Source organism: Hyperolius riggenbachi, chromosome 11, assembly GCF_040937935.1.
Source record: "Hyperolius riggenbachi isolate aHypRig1 chromosome 11, aHypRig1.pri, whole genome shotgun sequence".
Classification (NCBI taxonomy): domain Eukaryota; kingdom Metazoa; phylum Chordata; class Amphibia; order Anura; family Hyperoliidae; genus Hyperolius; species Hyperolius riggenbachi.
Window position 1 is genome coordinate 68,048,221 of NC_090656.1, and position 22,464 is coordinate 68,070,684.

The 22,464-nt window shown below is 41.0% G+C and overlaps 1 protein-coding gene across 1 annotated transcript in view; it reads right to left on the reverse strand.

The window, feature by feature from the left end:
- Positions 1-2,219: 2,219 nt before the first annotated feature.
- Positions 2,220-22,464, reverse strand: part of CDH8 (cadherin 8) — a 635,562-nt gene continuing 615,317 nt past the window's right edge. Inside the window, exons 11-12 of the mRNA XM_068259774.1 lie at positions 17,053-17,304; positions 2,220-3,600 (exon numbers count right to left, since the gene is read on the reverse strand). Of these exons, the coding sequence (XP_068115875.1) occupies positions 3,107-3,600; positions 17,053-17,304 (746 nt within the window). The 3' untranslated portion in view covers positions 2,220-3,106. The remainder of the gene's footprint in view (positions 3,601-17,052; positions 17,305-22,464) is intronic.

The following is a 22,464-nucleotide window of genomic DNA, read 5'->3' on the forward strand; positions in this document are numbered from 1 at the left end:
TGCATGCTTGTTCAGGGGCTATGGCTAATAGTATTAGAGGCAGAGGATCAGCAGGGCTGCCAGGCAACTGGTATTGTCTAAAAGGAAATAAACATGACAGCCTCCATATACCTCTCTCTTCAGTTCCCCTTTAAAGCTTGATGCCTCTGGAGTCCGATTTGAGATATCTGCTGGGCTGTAATAGCGTTGAAACCTCTGGGTGCAGCCAGTCATTCAGGCTGCTGGTGCCGAAGAAAAATGGGGTGTTGCCCCTAGCAACCATCAATTACATTTTAACAGAAATATATAATGCTTGTTCCTTTTGTTTTTTCCTATTGATTAGATTTAGTATTATGTATTTATTGACTTTTTTTAAAGTAGGAAAATACTAAATATCAGAAATAAAAGTTTTGTGTTTGTTTCTTGTTTTGACTCACAATCTTTTTTAGTTTTAGAAAGGGCTTGGCTTACCATGTTTAGTAAAGATATAATAGCCCCATCGAGTACCATAGAGCCTAGTTCTTAGTCACCAATAATGGAGAGCAAAACATATCATCCAACATGCAGATTAGATTCACCTATGATGAATAAGTTCATGATGACAAATCACTGAACAACTAAAGGTACCCATAGATCAGGAGATTATGGTCAGATTCGACGAAAGAGACATACACCCTGCTGCTGCCCCAATGCATAAATGTGCCCCCCCCCCCCAGTGTGTACATCTCGCACTGTGTCCTGTGGCAGCCTTCAATGTGGTGTCCGTAGTCTCTGGGCAGCCCTCCGTACACGCCACTGGCACATAGCACCTGACATCAGACGCTATACGCCATCTTTAGATGCTATGCGCCAGTGGCATGTACGGAGGCCGCCCGGAGGTTGCCGACACCGCGCGGAGGCTGACACTGGACAGGTAATATATAATGCACACACGGGGAGCACATTTATAAATTACGGAGGCAGCGGCAGGGGTTTCTTTGTTTTGCCGCTCATTACAAAATCGGTCACCGTACTGCCGCACACCCGAGCAACCAACTTAGGCCCAACATCTTGCACTAGGCATGATCGACTAACGCGACCAATTTGGCCCGAAATTGGTTGTATCATCAATCGGACCTGCACTTGGCAGCACCGATTTTCAACCAATTTGATAATAATAATCAAATTGGTTGATCGATCGGCCAAAGTCGTCTGATGTATGGACACCTTAACACAAATGCTAATTAACTGGATCTACTGCAAGAAGCTGTGATTTACTAATCCCAGCTTCTGACTCTTTGGGGGACTAATTACATTTTTAGGAGATTGAGCTGCTCAGCACTAGTTACTTACTCTTGAATCTATGTTTCTCTAATGGCAGTCAAATGTTTACATGAATAGTCAAGCAATACTCTTCAACTTACAAAACATTATCTTTCAAAATAGCAGATTGAGCCCCCAAAAATAAAATGATTATTTGTAATGCTCCTAATAAGAAAGAAAATACATGCTAAAGACAATACAAAAATGAAATAAACACCATAAACCATAAATAACGATAATAATATACAGATGTGCATTTTACTTCCAAAAGGAAGAGAGACCAACAAGGTATTTATAAAAATATATTTCACCAAGTAGTAAACAATACAGGAATTTCTCAATACATGAAGTAAAGAAACAAATGAAGATATAGCTTCAGAGCAAAGTAGAAAATTAAAATGATCTGCATGTGATACTTTGATTTATTATACAATCTCTACTTATATTTGCAAATTTAATGATAGCAGCCAATGGTGCTGCCAGTTTCCATGTGCAAGTGTCCCTGTGCATATCTAGAGAATATCATAAAAAGGAAAATGCTGACTTAAGCTCTGAAATCATACATACACTGATCTTCGCTCTAGAACACGGGATAACTACAAGCATTGATCTTTCACTGTACAGAGTAATGTGTAAAACTCTAAAATTCTAAATTTTGAAATATTCACATGAACCTGTTTACTTCCAGATGTTTGTGCTTGTAATAAAAAAAACACAATTGATAATTTCCATAATTGTGGATAAAATATAAAAACTCACAAAGTCTCTCTGAAAAAAAAGTTTTTGCACCACTGACCTTCTCTTGAAATGCAACTACTGCAAATATACATTATCCCCTTTTATTAAATTACCTCTTGCAGAGTTAAAAATCTGCCTAGATTTTATTAAAGTTATTTGAACTTTTTAACCTTTAATATGCATATATATATATATAAAATAAAAAATAAATGGCCCACTAATAGATAGATTTTTATATATATATTTAAACAAATATTTTATGCAAATAAATTAAGACATAGAAAGGCAATAAAATAGCAATATGAGAAATTAGCAAATAAATTATATTTGAAATAACATTAAATGATTTAATTATTTTAAAATAAATAACTTTTTTTTTTTTTTTTTTAGCAGGGGAGGTTTGCAATTCTTGGCAAGAAAAGCTCAGGAAATGTATTCCTCCTTTTTCAGGGGACATATCTGTTGATCAGCGCATATTTACTTACTTATTTTTCTTAATTGGTAATAAAACATGTGAATATTTTAAGGCTCAAAAACATGTAATAATGATGAGTGGGTGACTTTTTGGGCCACCAAATATATACAATGTAAAGTCATTACACAGTGGAAGCCAGTTTATAATTGATAAGTTATCAAAATTCTTTAGAAGACCAAATATTGCTTTAGTAAAAAGTGGTTTATTCCTTTTTTTCCCCCAAAACTTTGCAGTAGACTTTACTGGTAGAAGCTGTTACCACAGAGCAATCATCCACTTGTCCAAAGTTGCAAAAGTTTTTGTTTTAATCTTGCTTGCTCTGATATCTAGACATCTCAGATGCCAATTTTTTCAAATTCCAAGTTGGTGCAAGTGAATACTGAAACATCCAATGACTTCTAGATACTTCACAAACTTTACTCCACAAGACTGACCCCCTAACGTACACAATTTTTGGTTCAACATTACAATGTAGTTGATTTGTGTTGTTATTGATGACTGGTGCTAATCTGTCTCTAGAAGTTGGCCACTTTTTAGTCTTTTACTAACAATGACCCTAAAATATTACAGAATTGTAGAGTTCAGAATGCAAAAAAAAATATTGGTTTATTGTCAAGTTTCTCTGTCACTTTCTCCAACTGAGTAAAGTTCTCCCAGTCTTTTAAACCGTGGACCCCAATCACTAAGGTAGTCAAAATTTTGATCTGAGTCCGATGTTGAGGATTCCAAGGAGCTCAGGGAACCAGCCACTGATCCTCGTCCTTCATAACCATATATCTGTATTGAATCATATGGAGGAGCAGTAGGATCATTGTCAGCTTCATGGAGCCTTACATTAATAAATTCATCCACGTCAACACCATTGGGAGTAGAGGTATGACCTTGTCTTGGCATAAACTGAAAATCAGGCTTGATATCTTTGCGCGGTAGGTATCCATTGATCCCATCAGGATTTTGTAAGGTAGCAATATCAAAGGCCTCTGTGTCCTCTTCTCCTCCACCTTCATCATCATACCGGATAATGTTTTCTCGGACATCTTCATCATCCTTAATTATCAGAGGCTCATTTTTATGTCTTCGAAGTGTGACAAAGAGCACAACAATAACTGGAAAAGAAAGGCAATCAAATTATAGAATTATTCATATATAATATAAAAACACATTACAAATATAATTTCTGTTTTTTTTCCAGCTTCAAATTAATTGCTATAATTACACTTTAGAACACATTTCCTATAGCTAGTCACAGTAATGTATTTTTCATAGGAAATGTTCATTTTTGGAAGACACAGGGCAGTATGCAGATTGCATTAACGAATAGCACCCAAACACTTGTAACTGTTTTGTAATTAAAGGTGACAATAAAATCATTAATGTCAACTGCACAAGTCCTTCCTTACATTGTTTTTTACATTCATTATCAACACTCAGACATCAATTCATTTAAATAGTCTGATTTATTTATTTAAAGGTCCCTCCTCCACAGACCAGCAATAATCACTGCTGTATGCTTTGCTTGTTGGAATAGACATTGTATTAACAGTTATAACAACCAGTGGCATCACTGACTGTATGGCCTCAACTCGAAGGGAAAACCCAATTTATATCAGTTGTTCTAGTTAATCTTTAAATGCAGGTTTTCCCTTATGCTAGGTACACACCATACAGTTTTCTGGCAGATTTACCTGCCAGATCAATTATTTATAACATGTCTGATCTGAAATTTGATAATTTTTTCAATCGTTTATTTAATTGTTTTTCCGATTGTTTTTTTCTATCCATTTTTGTTCAGTTCTATAAAATTGCAAAAACAGATAGAAAAATACTGATAAAAAAGCAATCAGAAAATCGAAAAATTTATCACAATTTAGATCAGACATGTTGGAAATAATCGATCCGGCAGGTAAATCTGCCAGAAAATTGTATGGTGTGTACCTAGCATTACTTACCAAATGTTGTGAAAGATTGCAACAGCTTTCCTGCTACACTATTCATCAAATTATGAGTCTAAATAGATGTTCAGAATGTATTTTTTTACACCTTTTGCTGTATTTAAAGTGAACCTCCGGACTAAAAATCGACTCAGCAGCACTGAAAAGGCTTTGTGTTTCTTTAACAGTTTTCAGCATCAGAACTTAGTTTCTCTTATACAAGCCTCATTTTAGCTGCACAGAAAAAAACTGCCCCGGCTTTTTTCCCCTGATGCTGTGCAAAGCATGATGGGATTTCTGATTTTGTTGTTCTCGTTCTGCTGTTTTGGTGCAATTTTTTTTTTTTTTTTTTACATTTTGAATTTGACATTTGAAGCCTAGCGTGTGCAGCTGGGAGTGGTAATCAGGACACAGGACAGCTGGAACTGTGTCTCCTGCTCCTTGTCACCTCCTTTCAACCAAAAGGATGGCTGCCCCAATGACAAAGATGGCAGCCCCCATGAATCACAAACATTTGCCTGTTCTTTTAAAACAGGGTGGGTAAGAGATTATATTACCTATCTATTCTAATTAACATAACTAATGTAACTTGATGACAGTATGTTTGTTTAGGCTGAAGTTCCCCTTTAAAGCCAATGGGTACTGCTATCAAAATAAAAAAGTCAGATACTCACCTAAGGAGAGGGAAGGCTCGGTCCTAATGAGCCTTCCCTCTCCTCTCCCGGTGCCTTCGGTGCTGCGCTGGCTCCCCCGTTCACGTCCACCGCCACAGGGACTTCGGAGGTCTTCGGGAGCACTCGGGCTTCCGAAGACGGGCCACTCCATACTACGCATAGAGGACGCTCGCGCATGCGTAGTATGGAACGGCCCATCTTCGGGAGCCCGAGTTCTCCCGAAGGCTTCCGAAACATCCCTTCGGCAGCGGAAGTGGCAGTATTTGACCGAACTGGTCGAATACTGCTACGGGGGATCCTGCGCCCGGGTATTGGGAGAGGAGAGGGAAGGCTCATTAGGACCGAGCCTTCCCTCTCCTTAGGTGAGTATCTGACTTTTTTATTTTTAAAGCGGTGAACATTCACTTTAATGACACCTGAGCCAAAAATAAACGGATGAAATTAATAATTTTATTTATCCTTCTACTGCTAAAAATTACTTTTTTTTTTTAGAATCCAACAATTGTATTTTCTGTGTATCAGCCACCAAGTGAAGAGCACATGGTGTAATTGGCAGTTATATACAGTATCACGCTATGTTTTTTTCTTGTTACATACTATACACAATGCAGATCAAGTTGGGATTGTTTTGCATTAAACACGTGTGAGCAGAGGATCTACAGGAAAAGACTGTAGAAACATACAGCCCTAGTCTTACAATCTTGCTAGCACACCATCAGAGCCCTATTGTAATAGCTGGGTGCTTGACCTCAGGCAGTAGTGATGAGTGTAATTACCTAATTACGATTACACAAAATTTCGCGTAATTCATGAAATTACGATTACGGACGCAATTGAAATGTTGTGTTTTTCATGAAATTACGTGAAATTTAGCGTTTTGGGGGAATTTCATAATTATGATCGTTTTCCAGAATTTCGTGTCTAACATGGAAATTCGTCCGTTCTCAAAATTGTTTTCCAGTCCAGAGCCTCCTGATACATTTAAAGCGGCAGCACTTGCAGGTACCTTTCCATTAACAGATATTGCAAGGCCCAAAATCAAGTGCCTCAACATGACCGCTAAGTACACCATGGCAAAGAGCACCTGTCTAAAAAATGGCTGCAAATAGAGCCTCCTAATATATTTAAAGTGACAGCATGTGTAGGGGCCTTTGCATTATCAGTAATTGCAATCAGTAATTGCAATCAATAAGTGACTTTCCTGAGTTTAGTCATTACTTAAATGTGCATAATTATGATTAAAAACTAAATTACGTCCATTTTTGTAATGAAACTAACTGTGTTTCTATAGAAAACATGAAATTACGAAATTTCACAATAAACACGAATTTGTGCGAAAACGCGAAATTACAAAACTGAAAATTGCTTACGGAATTCCAAATTACGGTTTGTATGGCAATTACGAAATTACAAATTAATGTAGTAGCGGTAAATTCATGTCCGTAATTAAGGAAACACAAAATTACGAAAATTTTGGCTCAACACTATCAGGCAGTTGGCCAATATTACACATAACATAGGAGGCTCCACATGGAATGAGAGGGTAGTGGCTGCACATGCAACGGGAACCATAAGAAAGTTAACCTAGTGGTGGAGAAAGCATAAATAAGGCCTTGACTACCACCACTGTCCTCTTTCCAGTTTGTCACCTGTGTGCCAGTGTTCAGTGAAGCATTGCCCCCAACATTTCCCTAACTAATAACCCCCCTACCTCAGCCTAGGGGGAATGTGGGGGGGACACACAGTTGTTCTGTTGCAGCCTCTGTATTACAAGCAGGGCAGTGATCGGAGAACTGATGTTGGGTGGAGAAAGCAGGTAGTGAAAGCTTTATCCAAAAGTTGACATTTTGTTGTAAATTTTGTTTTTGATTCACATCTAAATATATAGAGTAGACATTGACTCTAGTGGAGAAATGACCCATACTTCATTTTTATGCACTGATTTATTTACCCATTCCTCCAGCAAAAATAAATACATAAATAAATAAAGCTTTCTCTCATCTCCATGTGCTGTTTGTGGACATTACTATGGTAGAAGCAGTGGATTGTTGTACTATGTTAGCCATCAGTAAAAGCAAGCAGTTTTGAATCAGAATATCATTTATTGCCTGAATTATAAGAAAGCAGTAGAGATGTAGCGAACGGTTCGCCGGCGAACGGTTCCAGGCGGACTTTTTGGGGTTCGCGTTCGCCTGGATCAAGCAAACTTTTGCGGAAGTTCGATTCGCCCCATAATGCACTATGAGGGTCAACTTTGACCCTCTGCATCACAGTCAGCAGGCACATTGTAGCCATTCAGGCTACACTAAGCCCTGGAGCCCCACCCCCCCTTATATAAGGCAAGTTTGCCGGCCATTACACTCACTCGTGTGCCTGCTAGAGACAGATTAGGGACAGCTGCTGCAGACTTGTTCTCCTAAGGAAAGATTAATTAGGCTCTTGGTCTTGGCTTGCTCCTGGCTGATTGTTATTGCTAAAATAACACCCCTCAACAGCTCTTTTGAGAGATAATGTTTTCCAGATGTGTTTTTTTTGTGTGTGTTTCTCACTGACATTATACAGCCCTATCTGTTGCAGCTGGACCTTGTAATTGTTATTACTGTGCCAGCCAGGCCCTGCCTAACTATCTATACTGGGACACCTACCTATGCCTACCTAACTACTGGGGCACCTACTTACCTATACGGGGACACCTACCTACCTACCTATACTAGGGGACCTACCTACGCCTACCTACCGATACTGGGTCTCCTACCTATGCCTAGCTAACTACTGGGTCTCCTACCTATGGCTAGCTAACTACTGAGGCACCTACCTATGTCTACCTACCTATACTGGGACTCCTACCTATGCCTACCTACCTATACTGGGACTCCTACCTATGCCTACCTACCTATACTGGGACTCCTACCTATGCCTACCTACCGATACTGGGTCTCCTACCTATGCCTAGCTAACTACTGGGTCTCCTACCTATGTCTAGCTACCTATACTGGGACTCCTACCTATGCCTAGCTAACTACTGAGGCACCTACCTATGCCTACCTACCTATACTGGGACACCTACTTACCTATACTGGGACTCCTACCTATGCCTACCTACCTATACTGGGACTCCTACCTATGCCTAGCTAACTACTGGGACACCTACCTATGCCTACCTACCTATACTGGGTCTCCTATCTATACCTATCTAACTACTGGGACACCTACCTATGCCTACATACCTATACTGGGACTCCTACCTATGCCTACCTACATACAAGAAGATAATAAGGCCGTTGCTTCATTGTGGACAGACCAAATTTGATCAGCTGGACAGTCACTGTTGTTCTATCATTGAGCTACCACAGTCCGGTGACCATATGGGCATGAAAACCGGCACGTCCTACACTCTCGCCACGGTGAGCACCAGTCCACCACGGCCGTCACTACGCAAACAGCTGTTTGTGGTGCGTTACACAGTGAGTTTGGTACGTCAGTGTGAAGCAGAACTCTAATTACACTCCCTGATACACATGCAAGATGTTTGAAAGTACTTTAGGCCTGCAATTTAGCATTCAATGTCATTTCTGCCCTTAAAACGCTGCTTTGCGTCACATCCAGATTTTTCCCCGGGACTTTGGGCATGTATCCCACTCTGCCATGCCCCCCTCCAGGTGTTAGACCCCTTGAAACATGTTTTCTATCACTTTTGTGGCCAGCATAAATTTTTCTATTTTTCAAAGTTCGCATCCCCATTGAAGTCTATTGCGGTTCGCGAACTTTTCCGCGAACCGAACCTTCCGAGAAGGTTCGCGAACGGGGTTCGCGAACCGAAAATCGGAGGTTTGCGACATCTCTAGAAAGCAGTAAGCTTTTGGCTATGAAACCTTTGTCAGACTGATTCCTGTATACTGACAAAACGTAGAATACAGCTTATATACACTGGACATTAAAAAGGAGATACATTGTTCTGCAATAAAAGTCATTGGATGCCTTAATTACAACATTAAGAAGGTTTCACAGGCATGCCAGCTTATTTATGACCAAAAGATAAGACCACTTATTTGATTGAACATCACATTCCACAGATTTACTGTGAAGAAGAGACATCATAACTCATTCAAGCACCTCTTCTTCAGGCTACATACAATATTGTAGGCTAAAGCAAATTGTGGAATTTAAAGTCCTTCTTACCATCACAAGAACTAAAAAGAATTATGACACATCAAATAAAAAATAAAAGGATAGTGGGATTTAAAACCCATCATATATGCACAAGACATTGTAAACCTTATTTAAACTTTCGTCCACCATTTTAAACCGATGTATGAACTTAGTCTCCCTTGTTATTCTTCCGTTGTGTGATTTGAAGCCACCCATTAATACAGTGATGAGAAGATCACTTGAACTGTGGAAATCAGCATATTTGTTTTTGTTTTTTTTTCCTGTTAACGGTGAATAGTGATGTCGCGAACCTCCGATTTTTGGTTCACGAACCCTGTTCGCAAACCTCTGCGGAAAGTTCGGTTCCACTGCCACTGTACCACCAACACTACATGCTGAAGCCAGCCTAGCATGTACCATTTATGCTCAATCCATTTATGCTCAAAAATACAATTCCGCGGAAAGCGGTGACCATCCCTACTAGAGAGAGAGAGAGAGAGAGAGAGAGAGAGAGATTAATCTACCTGGCTATCTGGGGTTCTCTTTGGACAACTGTTGAACACAAAAAGCAAGGCCATGCCTGGCTACAAATCCTTAAGCAGTGGCTGAATGTTGTAATGGTTAAGGGCTCTGCCTCTGACACAGGAGACCAGGGTTCGAATCTCAGCTCTGTCTGTTCAGTAAGCCAGCACCTATTCAGTAGGAGACCTTAGGCAAGTCTTCCTAACACTGCTACTGCCTATAGAGCGTGCCCTAGTGGCTGCAGCTCTGGCGCTTTGAGTCTGCCAGGAGAAAAGCGTGATATAAATGTTATTTGTCTTGTCTAATTTTTCTTTTGGATTGAGCATAAATGGCACATGCTAGGCTAGCTTCAGCTAGTAGTGTTGGTGGTATAATGGATATGTTAGTTACCTACCATACACTGAGGCTTGGGTTCAATTCCCAGCCACGGTATATAAGCTGGCTTTTGAAATACTGGAATTCCCTGGCAGATGAGACCCTCCTCCCTCCGGTACGAGGGAAAGGGTAGAAGGGAGGAGGCTAATTAAACTCTCCCTAACAGAGTGTGTGTAGCAGCTGTCCCTTAACTAATTAGTGTAGGCAGACAAGTGAGTCAAATGGCTCAAGGACCTTGCCTTTTATAAGGGGGGTGGGGCTCTAGGAATGAGTGCAGTCTGATTGGCAACAATGTGCCTGCTGACTGTGATGTAGAGGGTCAAAATTCTGCTCAATAGAGCATTATGGGGCGAATCAAACTTACGGGAAAGTTCGCCTTTGGCAGGCGAACGCGAACCACCGAAGTTTGCAGGGAACCGTTCGCCGGCGAACCGTTCGGGACATCTCTAATGGTGAACCTGTGATGGTTCATACGCTCACGTAGGGTCTTGTTTATCCTACATACATTCCTTTGGGGCAATTAGCACACATGATCATATATACCACATTAGAAGAATCATAGGAAAAAGTGCCTTGTACTTTGTACTCCTGTTGTTTACCTGGCATTGGTATGCTGTCAGTGTAATGGATTTGTTTTCAGGTCCCACATCTTTTCTGTCGGCAGTGGAATGTTCCATTCTGTTCTGGACTATTCAAGGCTAATGCTATATGATTAAAACTGTGACTTCACCTGGACTTTAAAGTACAGGTTGTAAGAAATGTATTTTGTATCTACATTTCTTTCTAAAACAGAGTACACTCTTTGCAGGCACGTAAGAGAAATCATAGTGGAATTGGAAAGGATATATTTCGATAACATATTTGCAGAGAAGTAAGTGTGTTTTTTTTTCCATTATTTTAATGTCCTACTTTCCATTAACCAGTGTGTGGCATGCTTAAAACTTTCCATTCTTACTTTTTCACAGCATGAGTCACACCTACAATACATTTCTACACCAAGGTTGGATGAAAATAAAAAATAAAAAGAAAGTAACTTATAGTTCTCTACATCTTTATTCTTATCTGATTATTCAAATGTATGATTTGATTATTTTATAGTTTTTAAGAAAACAAATATAATTGTTTTCTTTTTTAAACATAAATTAATGGCTAGATTGGGACTGGACCTCGATTTACTAAAGTCCGTCATAGCTGGAGGACACTGGAGAACTTACACGATCCAACAAACTTGGCCTGGATTTATTATGAATTAAAATTGACGCTGAAGCGAAAAAAAAAATAATTATGATATAATGAATTGTATGTGTAGTACAGATAATTCATAGAACATTAGAAGCAAAGAAAAGAGTATCATATTTTTATTTTCAGTTATATCTTTTTTTTTTTTTTTTTATTATTTTTTTTAACATTGCATCATTCTGTCATACTTGCAATTTACAAACTTCCATGCCATAATTCTTATCTGAAGCTGTGTTTCGCTCTTTCTTTGATGCATAAGTGCCTCAGAAAACAGCACTGTAGCCACCCAATTTGGTCAGAAAGGTCAGAAAAGCTCTTTTGCATAGATAACAACTGCAGTTTGTTAACGCTTCCTGTACTATAAAAAATAGGAGAATCATTTATTTGCTACTAATGTTCTATTTCTTAGCTGTACTACACATTCAATTCATTATATCGTAAGGTTTTTTTTTCCTTTTGCTTCACTTTAAAGCATGTTAGACCATATCAAAGTTTGGTTAGTGAAATTGCGGTTCACAACCCTGCAGAGAAAAATCTTTTAGAACTTAAAGTGTGGACCAACAACTAACATTCATAGAAGAAGGGCACTACAGAAATCTAAGCACAGAGGCACCAAATCATGGTGGTGAAACCTTAATGCAACAGTAAAGGTATTGTACTGTTGCACTTAATAAAAAATAATGCAATAGAAGGTTGCTTGCAGGGAGTACATTCAAGGGAGGTGCAAGAGTGCCATGGCTGGTGGTGCTGCTGGATTCCTCTACTGGCCTGAACTTATCAGACCTGACAAAATAAAGGACACTAAAGGTACTCACACTCTTTGATGCTTGGCTGAGGCAGTCACTAGAGATCATCTCGGCTGAGAGTCTCTCCTGCGTATATTAGTCCCCAACATTGTCTACAAACATTGTCTACAGAGCCATATGGCATGCTGGGTCTTCAGCAACAAGGTTGCTTTATCAACTCCAACCACAATGCTCTCCTCCTTAACCCATTCCCAAAAAGTTATTTCATTGTGTGTTGCATGCTGTCCCTTCTCCACCTGCCATAGCAACAGACTAAAGGCTGGGTCATCAGCAGCTTTCATGGAATGATGCAATATGCTACTGTAACCCGTATGAACCATAAGCACCAGGCTCCGGCTGAGTGGAATCCACCAGAGGCTGACTCAGATGAGATTATCAAAGATTTATTCGCAACTGAACAGTGGTCACGGTAGTTGCAATCAACCCAAAACACTTCAATGTCACAACACACCTCCCTTGCACATCAAAGGTCAATAATACACAATTTCTAGTCTTCACAACTGGTGCACCGGTAAAACCTGTGGAAGGAAACGGTTAGTTACATACAAATTATAGTGCGCTACAATAAATCTTTTTGTACATTAATCAACCACTTTACAGCATATACAGATCACAGTACCGTTGTTGGGCGTGGGCTGGGGAAAGGGCTGGTCTACTGAGCAATTCAGTCCAATACCTAATCAGTTCTCAGTCCCTTGCAACCAAGTCCAAGCTATATTGCTCAGCAAAACCTTGTGGGAAACTCGTGACAGTTTGCAATATGGTACTGAATAGATGACAGTTCGTTGGTAGGTCCAATCAGGACATTCACCTTGCTCCAAGATCTTTTAGACTCTTTAGGTTGTACTTGTAGCACTCAATACACTTTACTCTTAATACCTCCCCTCTGGATTGGGCTTCCCAAAACAACAAACACAAAAAAATATCAATCAAAAAATCAAAAAGGGTTAAAGAAAAATAAAGATAAATAAAAGAAAATATGAAATGACCGGAGCACCTCTCTATACCATCAACACCACCCTCCTACAATAGAACTCTCTTTAAGTGCACTTTGACCTTAAGGCTGAATAAGCTCTGAAATTTGCTATGTTGCAACAATTGTATTCCAACTTAGTTGACTCTGTATCTTGATCAGGTATCACCTGGTTTCTCCTACAGTATACTTTAATATCACAAGATGCAATGTAACTCCTCCTCTTCCACTTAGCTTTGTAATACTGACAGGTTCTCTTTACATAGCAGACTCTTTGTAATTATGCAGAACACATCAACATATGACGTTATGAAGTTTAACTCTTGACTTGAAACAGACTTGACAGGAATTAATGTTTATATGTAACAGGACCATATGCAAGCGGGGGATGTGTCAGCTCAGCAGGGTACTCTATGGAGGCTATGAATCTCTCAGTGACAGTAGGGCCTAGACTTTTTATAGTCAATAGCAATTTGTCTCACTTTATATCAGCAGCTTTCTTCTGCATAAACAACTGTATTCTCAGCACCATATCTCTGTGACTGTACAGCACTCTCACACAGGCAGTCTTTAGCAATACTGCTCAGGGACAGAATTTGGGCCTCTCCAGGTTCTAGGTTGCCATCATCAGCAAGCTTATGCTGGACACTGGCTACTAACTGTATACACTTTATGGCTTAGGTTTGGCTCTCAGGCCTATACTCATCTGACTGCGAATGTCTTTAGGTCAATGTTAGTCCGCGTCTGCCGCCTCCGGGCAGTGTCCAGCCCACTGCCGCTGTCCTTACTGCTCGACTATGTCTTTCACTGGATGGCCGCCGGGTCCCCCTAGCTTCCGAGCGACTGCTACAGCCTTTTTTCTGCGCTGGTCTGGCCTTCCACCCTGCTCCGCACCGATCGTTTCTGCTTCAAGTCCTCTCTCCTCCACTCTCTCTCCCGTTCTCCTCTGGCTCACACTAGTTTTCTCCAGTCACACCCTGCTAGACCCTTCCCCCTGCGCCTGCGCTGTGTCTCTCTGACAGGCCGTGCAGGGCTCTGCAAAGTTCCAGCAAATTCCTCTACTTTGCATACTGCGGTCGCCTAGCAACTGATTAAGCGATCTTTCTTTTGCTTCTTATGCACCGTTTTGGTTCTAGCAGCTTGATACTTAGTCTTAAAGGTGCCACACACATAGTAATGCTTTAGTATTCTGGAACCCTCTTTTGGGGGGAAACAATGCAGTGGCACAATTGGCCACAGTGTTTATATCTATTTTAGATTGCAATCGGTATAGGAAAGTAAGATAAGTGAACCTCATCAAAGGGGAGATCAATGAAGAAATCCAAAACATAAAGAAGGAATAGCTAACTTTGCCTCTTCAGAGACTGAGCACAGAGGGATAAAAGATGGTCTCATTTCTTATACAATTCTGACAAGATTAGCTACATGCTTGCTTTCGGTGTGTAATTCAGAAACTACTGATGCCAAAATGGTCTGCAGGACTGTCAAGCAACTGGTATTGTTTAAAAGGAAATAAATATGGCAGCCTCCATATATCTGTACCTCTTGCTTTTGGTTCCCCTTAAAGTATACTGGAGGCTATATGTTACATGATTAGAATAAACATATGTATGTACTGTGCAAAACATATTAATATCCAGGCTGTTTTACGTGCTTTATTTTGCTGCCTGAAAGAGTTCATTTTTAGACATGGAAGTGACAGCTTCTGTCTTGTCAGTAGCTTGTCGGGAGTATAGTAAACATCACTGATAAGTTAATCACAGCCATAAAGTTTTCCTGGCAGAATACAACTTCTGAGGGCAGGCAGAAAAAAAAACAACTAATGACCTTTTTGTAACTCTGGGACACTTAATAGGCTGACACTGAGCAGAGGCAACAAAACAATCAATATTGTTTATAAATGTTTAAATATAAAATAAAACCAAGGAATAACTAGCAATGTCATTTTTTATGAGTACGAGCAGAAACACAATTGTTTATCTCATCAATTTATTTACACCTCGGGTTCACTTTAACCACTTTCGCCTCCTGGACGTACTAGCTACGTCCAGGAGGCCATGTGCGCGTGCGCGCGCTTCCGCTACCGATCGCGCATGTGCACACGTGCTCCCGGTCCGTGGATCGATAGCCCAGGAATCAATGAATCGAGCTATGGTGCCCGATCACTGATTCCTCTCCCCCGCAGAAAAAGGTTCTCTCGGAAGCTTCGCTTTTTCTGGCTCTTGCGTACCCACGCATCCCTCTAAGCGTACATGTTACGCTTAGAGTGACGACATGTAAACTAACTCATGGCTGCCATCTTGTGGCCAAAAAGTAAAACTACAACTAAATGTAAAAAAAAAAAAAAAAAAAAAATCAACACATATTTACAGAAAAAAATTACTGTTTACATCCCACCCTCCCAAAAAATACCCAAATAAAATGTTTAATATAAAAAAAAAAAATAATAATACAAAAAAAAACATGTAAATATTTACCTGAGGGTCTAAACTTTTTAAATATCAATGTAAAGATGAAATATTTCTATTTTTTTTTTTTTATTTAAAACTTGTAAATAGTGATTGATGCAAAACGGAAAAAAATGCACCTTTATTTCAAAATAAAATATTGTCGCCATACATTGTGATAGGGACATAATTTAAATGGTGTAATAACCAGGACAAATGGGTAAATACAATACGTGAGTTTTAATTATGGAAGCATGTATTATTTTAAAACTATAATGGCTGAAAACTGAGAAATAATAATTTTTTTCCCATTTTTTTCTTATTCTTCCTGTTAAAATGCATTTACAGTAAAGTGGCTCTTAGCAAAATGTACCACCCAAAGAAACCCTAATTGGTGGTGGAAAAAAACAAGATATAGATCAGTTCATTGTGATAAGTAGTGATAAAGTTATAGGCTAATGAATGGGAGGCGAACATTGCTCTGATGCATAAAGTGAAAACAACTGAAGGCTGAAGTGGTTAAGAGTCATGTAAAAGAAAACATTAGTAGATGTTAGAATACACATATATAGTGTTTCAAACAGGAATGATCAACTTCTCATATAAGAAAAAAAAAGATATAAATAATAAACATAAAAAGAGAGTGACACATACTGTAGTCACATGATAAATGTATACGTTTGTGATTGGCTGACACATACACAACCAATTGCTTCTTCCTTGCCTACATGAAAAAGCAATTTTTCAAGCCACAAGTAATATATGCGTTGAATATCATTGCCGTACTAGCTACTTAAGCTGGGCATTTTAAAGCTGCAGCAAACCACTTGTACATTAACCACTTCTGGACCTTGATGATTGAAAACTACGACCTGTTTTGATCCCGTTATACCTGCCAGGGTTTAGATTTCAATCATCCCGCCACACGCTCCCACCGCTACCGCCGATTGCTTTGCTATCTTCATGCCGCATATCACTCGCGCCCTGCTGTCGGTATCACAGCAGAGCTGTGTAAGCCGGTCAGGAGCCAATTTTGTTGGCTCCTAACCCTGTCATCACTGTAAGCCAATCCAATTGGCTTACATTAATAGACAGCTTCTGACCTGCTCGCACAGCTCTGCCGTCATAACGATGGCAGTGAGAGGGCCTTGTGGGAATGGAGGAGCGGCGTGACTGGTGGGAGCGGCGGGTATGTGCGGTTATTCATTGGGAGACATCTTTCTTTGGTACCAGCAGTCTCTGGTCCTTAAGGAAGCTGAGACTGCTGGTACGGAAGTGTCTAACAAGTGCTACACCTTTAATATTGTTATCTCACCAAGGCTATGTTGGTTTTGCATTAAATCTCTGTAAAGTTCAGCTTTCATTACCCCTTCAATAACCATAATCAAAGGCATATGTATTTATTCAGTACTTCATGTTAAATACAAGATATTTATACATACCTAGAAGTAGAACGATGCACGCCAAGATTGCTATTAGTGCTCCCATGCTGAGTCCAATTGGCAAGACATAAGCTTCCGCATTGCATGATTGGACCACACCATCATGGCTGCAGCCACAGACCCGTATCGTAAGGGTGCTGGTACTACTCATCGGAGGGCTGCCACTGTCGCTTATTATGATTGGTAGAAGGTAAACTTCTTGCTTCAAACGGTTAAATCCATTATGCCTGGCCAAGATGCTGAGTGAATTGTCTGGGAAAGAACAGGAACAATGCAGTGATTCAGTATGGAGCTGGAACATTTTTATCCACAATGCATAGAAGTATACTCATAATTTATAGGAAGAAAATGAACGTTCAGGTACTTAGAGACAAGTGCTTTAATTGCGGTTAGCATTCAGAATGATATAATTGCTGTAACCTTGCTGCATAAATAGGGCAAAGGGTTTATTTGCTTATTGTGGCAACTAAAAACTGGACCACGATTCAGGAACATAATACTGTTCTTTATGTGGTGCTCTTGGCTCTTCTTGATTGTCTGATGCTTTTGTCTGGAATTTCGTTCAAACGATCCCCCCCCCCCAAACAAAATCAACAGAAGGAATTTGCATTGATTATCTGGAAAGTATATATATATATATATATATATATATATATATATATATATATATATATATATACACACACATACACACAGAAATACTTCTCATGCTCATAGATGTTTCTCTTGTTTTTAGATTCAATTGCAAGCAGGGCCGGATTTACCATAAGGCACTGTAGGCCCATGCCTAAAGGCGCCTGATGATGGAAAGGCAGCTCCCCCCCCTCTCTGAGTGCTCCCTCCCTTCTTCCCTATGCAGATTCCCAATGAGGGTGTAAATGAGAGACTACTCACCCTGCTCTCGGCATTCCACTCCCTTTAGTCAGGGGCACTTCTAGCAACTGAGGTTCCTCTAGCTACCTAATACTTAGGAGTACTGCTAGCTACTTAATATTGAGGTTCCTCTAGCTACCTAATACCTACCTAAGGGGCACTTGTAGCTACCTATGGCAGGCAAGGGAAATAAGGGAGTGAAAGCTAAGATAGCCAGCACAAATGCGGTGCTGTTTGGCAGGTGTTTGTAGGTTCATGGAGGGAGAAGTCTAAGGTGCTAGGACATCTGTGCCTATAGGCTCCTGAGACATAAACCTGGGCCTGATTGCAAGCTCTAATACTAGGACAGATTCCAGTACTTTTTTCCAGTATGTTAAATATAAGTCCATTGTCAAGAACTGGGCTTAAAGGACCATTATTGCAAACAATTGTAACATTTTATTTTACATATAAAGTGTATATTTAATCCAGAATAAAGTGCGCTATAAATGTATTTTTTCTATGTCCCTGTCACAACAGGTAGTTGAAATATGACAGTTCTGTCAGGTTTTGAACTAGTCCATCTCCTCATGTTGGATTCTCAGGATTTTCTTTATTTATAAAAGCATTTACTGAATGACAGCTGCTCAGTCCAACTGCTAAAATAGTGTGCAAACACGTAGGGAGACTGGCTGTCATCTTTGTATAGATCCTGTCCAGGGAATACTTTTGTAAAGAATAAAGGAAATGCGGAGAAACCCCCATGAGGATACATACAGTGGGTTGCAAAAGTATTCGGCCCCCTTGAAGTTTTCCACATTTTGTTACATTACTGCCACAAACATGAAGCAATTTTATTGGAATTCCAGGTGAAAGACCAATACAAAGTGGTGTACATGTGAGAAGTGGATCGAAAATCATACATCATTCCAAACATTTTTCTTTACAAATAAATAACTGCAAAGTGGGGTGTGCGTAATTATTCAGCCCCCTGAGTCAATACTTTGTAGAACCACCTTTTGCTGCAATTACAGCTGCCAGTCTTTTAGGGTATGTCTCTACCAGCTTTGCACATCTAGAGACTGAAATCCCTGCCCATTCCTCTTTGCAAAACAGCTCCAGCTCAGTCAGATTAGATGGACAGCGTTTGTGAACAGCAGTTTTCAGATCTTGCCACAGATTCTCAATTGGATTTAGATCTGGACTTTGACTGGGCCATTCTAATGCATAGATATGTTTTGTTTTAAACCATTCCATTGTTGCCCTGGCTTTAGGTTCAGGGTCGTTGTCCTGCTGGAAGGTGAACCTCCGCCCCAGTCTCAAGTCTTTTGCAGTCTCCAAGAGGTTTTCTTTCAAGTTTGCCCTGTATTTGGCTCCATCTATCTTCCATCAACTCTGACCAGCTTCCCTGTCCCTGCTGAAGAGATGCACCCCCAGAGCATGATGCTGCCACCCCCATATTTGACAGTGGGGATGGTGTGTTCAGAGTGATGTGCAGTGTTAGTTTTCCGCCACACAACGTTTTGCATTTTGGCCAAAAAGTTCCATTTTGGTCTCATCTGACCAGAGCACCTTCTTCCACATGGTTGCTGTGCCCCCCACATGGCTTGTGGCAAATTGCAAACGGGACTTCTTATGCTTTCTGTTAACAATGCCTTTCTTCTTGCCACTCTTCCATAATGGCCAACTTTGTACAGTGCATGACTTATAGTTGTCCTATGGACAGAGTCTCCCACCTGAGCTGTAGATCTCTGCAGCTCGTCCAGAGTCACCATGGGCCTCTTGACTGCATTTCTGATCAGCGCTCTCCTTGTTCGGCCTGTGAGTTTAGGTGGATGGCCTTGTCTTGGTAGGTTTACAGTTATACCATACTCCTTCCATTTCTGAATGATCGCTTGAACAGTGCTCCGTGGGATGTTCAAGGCTTTGGAAATCTTTTGTAGCCTAAGCCTGCTTTACATTTCTCAATAGCTTGATCCCTGACCTGTCTTGTGTGTTCTTTGGACTTCATGGTGTTGTTGCTCCCAATATTCTCTTAGACAACCTCTAAGGCCCTCACAGAGCAGCTGTATTTGTACTGACATTAGATTACACACAGGCACACTCTATTTAGTCATTAGCACTCATCAGGCAATGTCTATAGGCAACTGACTGCACTCAGATCAAAGGGGGCCGAATAATTATGCACACACCACTTTGCAGTTATTTATTTGTAAAAAATGTTTGGAATCATGTATGATTTTCGTTCCACTTCTCATGTGTACACCACTTTGTGTTGGTCTTTCATGTGGAATTCCAATAAAATTGATTCATGTTTGTGGCAGTAATATGACAAAATGTGGAAAACTTCAAGGGGGCTGAATACCTTTGCAACCCACTGTACATCCAAAAACAGCACCGGAAAAATTTGGGTGCAGTATGAAACCGAAAAAATGGCTCACACTGCTCCTGCTAAAGTCCCGGCAAGTTAATTACTATTCCCCCTCCAGACCGCCATGGACTCAGGGGAGAGATGCAATATGTCTGCCAGCTATTGCTGGCAGTCAAATGTCACTCTTTTTCTTGTAATTTGTGCTCCGTCATTTGCTGGTGCCCAAATTACCCTCCGGGTGTTGCTATTGCCGTAATTAACATTACGGTGCCTGGAGGCGCACAAATGTCCGGTGCTTTTTTTGCCTGCATTACATGAGGGGATGGACTAGTCCAAAACCTGCCAGATCTGCCAGGTCTTTATTGCCTACTCTAGGTAACAGCAACATAGAAAAAAATAATTTATAGGGCATTTTACTATGGGAGAAATGTATTGCTTATATGTATGGGTTTACAATGCTACACATTTTTGTGATAGTAGTCTTTTAACTTTCACATACAAAGTCTTTGTTTTGGTTGCTGTAATTAAGAAACATAGACTAAATTAAATTAGACTAGGGATTAGCATGCAAGATTTCCAAACACGATCACACAGCAAATTGGTCCCAATCTCTGTTAAGGTGGCCATTCATCAGGCAACTTGGCGGCCATTCGACCAATCGATTCGACTATTATAATCGAATCACATGAAAATCGGTGCCGCCGAGTGCATTCCAAAATGACAATGCAACCAATTTCAGTCCCGAAATTGGTCGCATAGTCAATCACACATGCTGCTGGATGTTCGGCCGACTTACTCGACCGGGTGAATTAGTGAGATTCTCACAATATCAATATTGCAACATATTATGCGACCACGTGTGGCAGGAACAGGAACTTTCCATATAAACCATTGTAAATTATTCCTTATCAACCTTAGCACGGTCTTTCTATCAATTTTAGCCCTAAAGATCTGGCCTTTTTTTTTTAATAAAATGGCCACTGCAGATTTAAGGCCAAGCTGCAGGGCCGCACAACTTAGCACACAAGTGATCCCCCCCCCCTTTTCTCCCCACCAACAGAGCTCTCTGTTGGTGGGGTCTGATCGCCCCCCCCAGTTGTTTGTTTGTTTTTTATCAATATTTATGTTCGTTTTTTGTTTTTTACTTTTTCTTTAATTCTTTCCTTTCCTCCAATCCCCTCCCTCCCCCCAGCCGGCCAATCACGTGATCGGCTGTCATAGGCTTCTGCCTATGAGAGCCGATCGCTCTCTTGTCCCCCAGGGGGACAGCCGTGTCACACGGCTGTCCCCAGTGCAGCACTGCTGCTGATCACAGCACTGCACTATGTAAATAGACGGCGATTACGCCGTCTAACAGTCTCCTGAACCGCTCGGAGACTGAAGGCGGGGCGGAGCTCCGCCCTACGAGAAGGAGATGCGCACGCACCCTGTGTGCGATCTCCTTCAGTAGCCGGCTCCAGGACCTGATCCCAATTGGCGTTAGGCGGTCCTGGGGCTGCCACCGCATTCAGGCCCATTGGCGTGATGTGGCCATTACATAGTGGGTATGACAACGGCTGTATACCATTTGGCATACCTCGATATGCTGTTGTCTCCCCCGTATGCCATAGACCAGTCAGGAGACGTCCCGTGGGATGACACACCCACCGGGGACGTCACTGATGGCCATGCTTGTGATTGGCATAGCAACGGCGGTCTGCCACAAGGATGCGCGTTGAAAGCCGCTCAGTATACGCCCCGGGGGATGGCACACCCATTGGAGGCGGGCCGGACGGCCACGAACGGTGTTGGCATGACGATGGCCGCACGTCATTGGGACGCGACTGGCCTCGTCATGTACTCATGACGCATATGCCCACCATTGGCGGAGCATGTAGCTCCGCCACGGCCTGGCGGAAGTAGATTGACGGAGCGAGCGGCGCATACCATTCACCATGGATCCCTCTACCTATTGCAGGCGAGGGGTGGAGCTTCCAGCAGCCGTGCACGAAGACTACCAGCCTATCAGTCTGGTTAGTAACGGCTGGCATCTGCTTGTACTTTTAAACGCTGCAGCAATTATCCACTATTTTTTTACAGGGTGTGATCGGAGGAATCCCCAAGAGGTATGAATAACAACGTACAGTAATGCAGCGCATACTGATATACATTATCTCTCAATGAAACGTTCTGATTACAGGTTATAATGG